Source organism: Physeter macrocephalus, chromosome 9 (genome assembly GCF_002837175.3).
Source record: "Physeter macrocephalus isolate SW-GA chromosome 9, ASM283717v5, whole genome shotgun sequence".
NCBI lineage: Eukaryota > Metazoa > Chordata > Mammalia > Artiodactyla > Physeteridae > Physeter > Physeter macrocephalus.
The window spans coordinates 73,780,534-73,786,557 of NC_041222.1; the positions used below are offsets into that span (position 1 = coordinate 73,780,534).

Consider the following 6,024-nt stretch of genomic DNA (forward strand, 5'->3'; position numbering starts at 1 on the left):
TTTCTTTTTAAAATTCTTTTTTAAAAATTAATTAATTAATTAAGTTTGGCTGTGTTGGGTCTTCCTTGCTGTGTGCAGGCTTTTCTCTAGTTGAGGCGAGCGGGGGCTGCTCTTCGTTGTGGTGCGTGGGGTTCTCATTGTGGTGGCTTCTCTTGTTGCGGAGCATGGGCTCTAGGCATGTAGGCTTCAGTAGTTGTGGCTCACGGGCTTAGTTGCTCTGCGGCATGTGGGATCTTCCTGCACCAGGGCTCGAACCCATGTCCCCTACATTAGCAGGCGGATTCTAAAACACTGCGCCACCAAGGAAGTCCCCTAGATATTGATTTTTCCTGAACAGAATCTTATCTGTATTTAACCCATTTAAATGTAAAAGGACATAGACTACATGCGAAGCATGAGGGCATCTTCCTTACAAATGTTTTATTTTACTTTTTTTTCCTCTGCCAGTTGTACCCTCTTCATGGTGCAAAAAAAGAAATAAAAATAAATGAAAAGAATAATTTCTATTTATATTTATACCTTATTTCATACTCTGCAAAGTATTTTCCCATCTGCTATCACCACTCTCATCTTCACAGCAGCCCTAGGAGGGAGACAGAGCCAGAATTATCTTCCCCATTTTATGGTGGGTAAACTGAGGTCCAGTTTAACAAAAGCGGCTTTTCTGAGCTCACGAAGTTGGTTAGTGTCAGCACTGGCCAAGGAACCCATGACTCCAGCCCCTTTTCTCTGCCTCTGACCACCTTCCAATTGCTACATTTTTGTTTTCTTTTTGATATCTCTGTCTCAGTCTCTCTGTTTTCCTCTTTTTTTAAAAAATAAATTTATTTATTTTGTTTATTTTCGTTGCTGTGCGCAGGCTTTCTCTCTAGTTGCGGTGAGCAGGGGCTACTCTTCGTTGCAGTGAGCAGGTGTCTCATTGCAGTGGCTTCTCTGGTTGCGGAGCACGGGATCTAGGCGTGCGGGCTTCAGTAGTTGTGGCACGTGGGCCCTAGAGCTGTGGCGCACAGGCTTAGTTGCTCTGCGGCATGTGGGATCTTCCCTGACCAGGGCTCAAACCCGTGTTCCCTGCATTGGCAGGCGGATTCTTAACCACTGCGCCACCAAGGAAGCCCCTGTCTTCCTTTTGCTACTTCAGTTTCCCTCTGCCTCTTGCTTCAGCCCTCGGGCTGGAGTCAGCTTTGCAAGTTGTCCAAACGTTTTCTCACTTCCAAAATCTGCTGGCCATAGCCCCAGCCCCTGCCCCAGGCCACCACAAGCTCAGCAGTCTCTGCAGAGAACAAACCCTTTCTAGACGCCAAGGTGCAGATAGGTGACACCTCCGGCCTCTCCATCTGGCCTCAGGTAAGATAAGGGTGGGGATCAGCACTATAAACAGGCCCCCATCATCCCTGGCCCAGGCCCCAGCTCACTCAGGCCACGTCAGCCCAGGATCAGCATGGCTGTCCGCCTGTGGGTGGTCACCCTGGCCTTGGCTGCCCTCTTCCTTGTGGACAGGGGTGAGTAGGCAGAGCCTGGATTCTCTGTGGCTTGGTGTTGGTAGGTGAGCTTGCGTGGGGCAGAGGCAGGGCCTGGAGCACCCTCTAAGGCCTTGGTTTTCTGCATATACCTTCTTTCTGCACCCTGGGCTAGGAGAAAAGAAACCTGGGTTCAAATCCTAACTCTGTCCCAGAATTGCAAAAGTTCCCTCCCCTCTTGGGTCGTCTGTTTCTCTAGCTATAAAGTAGGAGGTTGTTCTAGTTCAAAGCTGCACTGAGCAACTACTGGGCTAGAGATTGGGGAGGCAGAAGGGAGAAGTCTTACCTCTGGGGAGATAGTCAAGTCTGGTGGCTGTAGGGTGGTGGGTGCTGAAGAAAGCTTGGCCTGGGTCCTCTGAGCTCCCATCTGCTCTGACAGGCTGTGGTTGTGGGGCTGAGAGCAGCCTTGTGAGCACAAGGGAGCCCTCGCCCTGAGCTACACACATGCCCGCAGGAGTGGGGCCTGCTCAGGGCCTAGGGCGCCTCTGCAGTCTCGCACCTGCTGGGTATCAGGCATTGTTCTGAGCCCTTAGAACTTATCAGTGAGCACCCCAGAAAAAGAACTGTCCTGATAGGTCTTTAAATCCAGTAGGGTCTGAGGGAGGGGAACCGACAATAAACAAGATAGGTGCAATGTATGTTAAACAGTATGTTAGAAGGTGATAAAGGCTAAGGAAAAAAAATACCAGGCAGGGTGATGGGGATTGAGAGGGGGTTGCAATGTTAAATCGGAGGAGTTCTCTCTGAGAGGCTGATGTTTGAGCAAAGCTTGAAGGAGGCAGAGGAGTGAGCCATGGGTGTATCTAAGAGAAGTGGGTTCCAGGCAGAGGGAACAGGCAGTGCAAAGGCCCTGAGGTAGGAACATGTCTGGAGCATTTGAGGTACGGCAAGGAGGCCCGCGGGGCTAGAAGAGAGTGAGGGGCAGGGTGCAGAGAGGTAGAAGAGATGATACAGGCAACTGGAAACTATATTGGGTAAGGCCTTGGAGGTCAATGTGAGGACATGGCTTTTCCTTTGAGTGAAATGTGAGACACTGAAGGGTAATGAGCAGAGTTATGTGTTAAAAGGTTTGCTCTGGTTGCTAAATTGAGAACAGACTAAAAGGGGAAGCAGGGAGACTACTTAGGACACACCTGGACAAAGTCATGATGTTACAGAGCAAGGCCCAGCAGGACCCCAGGGACACTGGCCTCATGGCCAGTCTCAAACCCATTTCCCCAGCTGGGGACATAGACTAGGGGCTGACACAATAGAGAATGGGTCTGCAGACTGGCCTGGCACAGGCTGCTTACTCCCAGCCTGGCATCCATTCCCTCAGCAGCTCTCTTGTTGGGAACACTGAAGAGGCTGCCCTAAAGAGAATCCTTTTGCCCACTGCAGATTCCTGCCTGGGCTGTGTGAGGAAGGGGCACACTGGGCCAAGGTCAAGGGCAGTCTGGAGGTAAATGCAAAACTCTGACACCACAGGGTTCTGAACTTCTCCCCTGCAATGCACATTAGGGGTCAAATCCTGGACACTCACTGTGTGAAGGGCATTGCCACTTGGAGGCAGAGACAAAGGAACCCCAAGGCACTCAGGTCCATCGGAAGGCAGGAGTGACCCGGTGAGTGGGTGAGCACACGGTGGTGTGAAAGAAGATACTAGGTTCTAGCTGTTTGTGGCCCCCCCAAATTCATATGTTGAGATTCTAACTCCCAAGGTGATAGTATTGGGTGGTGGGACCTTTGGGGGGTGATTAGGTCATGAAGCCAGAGTCCACATGAATGGGATTGGTGCCCTTATAAACGAGGCCCCAGAGAGCGCCTTCGCCCCTTCACCACGTGAGGACACAGTGAGAAGGCACCGACTACTAACCAGGAAGAGGGTTCTTGCCAGACACCAAGTTTGCCAGCACCATGACCTTAGACTTCCAGGCTCCAAAACTATGAGTAATAAACGTTTGTTGTTGATAAACCATCCAGTTTATGCTATTTTTGTTATAGCAGCCCAAACGGACTAAAACAGAAGCCTAAGTCCAGGCCTGCTCAGGAAGCCCTGGGGGATATCAGGGACTACTTCACTGGGAAGTGGTCTGCGTCTTGAAAGGAGGGTCTGAGTCAATAGGAGGAGAAGGAGAATAAGGACATTTCAGGCGGAGGGACCAGCATAAGCCAACACAGAGCTTGTTCCAGAAGAGTGAGCAGAGAGGAAGGGCGGGGGCGTAGGGGCATGGGCAGGTGTATGAGGAAGTGAGTCCAGGGGAAGTTTGGGATCAGCTCATGCGGTGCCCTAAACGTAAGATGAAGAGGCTTAGTGGTCACGATAGGAAGCCTTGGAAGGGCTTTATATTTTTTTTAATGCTTTTTCCCCCGCTAACAATTATGCACCATGAAAGGCACAAGTCTTATCACTCAATGAATCCTATTCAATGAGTTTTGATGAGGCATATACCTGTGTAACCCAGACCCTTACCAAGATACAGAACAGTTCCATCACTCCAGAAATTTCCCTCATGTCAGTCAATCCCTGCCCCTACCCCACCCCTGCCCCAGAGGCAACCACAGCTCTGACCTTTTTCCACCGTACATTAGTTTGCCTGCTCTAGAATGTCACACAGATGAAACCATACAGTGTGGAGTCTTTTTTTTTTTTTTTTTTGCGGTACGCGGGCCTCTCACCGTTGTGGCCTCTCCCGTTGCGGAGCACAGGCTCTGGACGCGCAGGCTCAGCGGCCATGGCTCACGGGCCCAGCCGCTCCGCGGCATGTGGGATCTTCCCGGACCGGGGCACGAACCCGTGTCCCCTGCATCGGCAGGCAGACTCTCAACCACTGCGCCACCAAGGAAGCCCCAGTGTGGAGTCTTTTGTGTCTGGCTTCTTAGACGTGTTTTTGAGATTCAGCCATGGTGTTGCATGTTATCAGTTATTGGATTGTTGTGGTTTTTTAAAATTAATTAATTATTTATTTTTGGCTTAGTTGGGTCTTTGTTGCTGCACGCGGGCTTTCTCTAGTTGCAGAGAGCGGGGGCTACTCTTTGTTGCAGTGCGCCGGCTTCTCGCTGTGCTGTGGTGGCTTCTCTTGTTGTGGAGCACGGGCTCTAGGCGTGCAGGCTTCAGTAGCTGTGTCTCGCAGGCTCTAGAGCACAGGCTCAGTAGTTGTGGCACACGGGCTTAGATGCTCCGCGGCATGTGGGATTTTCCTGGACCAGGGCTCGAACCCGTGTCCCCTGCATTGGCAGGCTGATTCTTAACCACTGCGCCACCAGGGAAGAAGCCCTATTGGCTTGTTTTTATTGTTGAGTTGTATTGCACTGTACGTGTGTATCACAGTTTATCCATTCGCCTGTTGATGGACATTTGGATAATTTCCAGTTTGGGTGATTATGACATGGAACGGTTTTGAGCAGTTTGGTGACAAGGCTAGATTTGCGTGTTGACTCTTCAACAGTGCATCAGAGGGCAGTTTTGGTTCCCTTCTTCCTCTCTGCCTCGGAAATCTCTTGTAATAGCATCTCCAGGAAAAGCTAAAACCACAGCGCCTTGCCCACCTCTAGGGATAGAGAGCTCTCCACTTCTGGAGACAGCCTCCTTCATTAAGGCATAGCTCCCAATGAGAGAAAATTCTGGAACCCACACCTGCTTCTCTGCAGCCTCCTCACACAGATGAGCTCTGCCCTGTGAGGCTGAGAAGACCTCATCTCTCCCATGGCCCCATGACAGCCCTTCAGAGACTTCAGGAAGCAGCCTGCCCTTCTTCAATTTACATGGATACAGCTCCCGTTCCCTGTGGTCTTAAATACAGCTCCCGTTCCCTCATCCACCTGTCTTGCTTGCCAGTCACATCGCAATTTGCTCCTGTCCTGTAAGAAGTTCGTCCAGACCTCGAGGGGCCATGGGGCATGACTGCGTGTGTGGAGTGACAGATCCATGTGCAAATCCAAGCTCTGCCCTTAACAAACTGTGTTGCTTTACCTGTGAGCCTCTTTCATAAGTTGGTCAAGTCCCCCGGGAAGCAGACTCTGGGGAGTGCTCACAGGGTAACACCTATGAGGGATGAGGGATGTTGACTGTGATGCAGTGGAGCTGGGATGGCCCATTAGCATCATTCTGAGTAGAGATGAATTCAGACCGTTGTACCCACATCACCCTGACATTGGATGCGAGCTGTTTCTGGGTAGGGAATGCGACCTTGGGCAAGGCAACTCCATTCTCTGAGGTTAATTCCCAGGAAAGGACTCTGCCGTGAGCAGCCAATACTCCTGGCAGCTGAGGAAATTAGTGCCTCTGGGGGTTGCAGACCACTGCTTTCCCTCCTGCCTGTTACACAGGCTTGAGAAAGCTGTGAATAGTAGTCAAATCACGTGTTGTCAAGGCCTGGTACACAGTAACTGAATTATTTTCATTGCTATTTTATGGAACATAACAATCCCAGTGGGATCTGACTAATAACGAACAGGCTGGACTTTCATCTCCCTAATTCTAGACTTTCTGTCTCAGTTCTTTTTTTTTTTTTTTTTTTTTTTTTTT

The 6,024-nt window shown here is 50.4% G+C and overlaps 1 protein-coding gene across 1 annotated transcript in view; it reads left to right on the forward strand.

The window, feature by feature from the left end:
* Window positions 1-523: 523 nt before the first annotated feature.
* The window catches only part of SPINK4 (serine peptidase inhibitor Kazal type 4), a 7,094-nt gene continuing 1,593 nt past the window's right edge, over window positions 524-6,024 (forward strand). Inside the window, 1 exon segment of the mRNA XM_028494049.2 lies at window positions 524-1,499. Within this exon segment, the coding sequence (XP_028349850.1) occupies window positions 1,439-1,499 (61 nt within the window). The 5' untranslated portion in view covers window positions 524-1,438.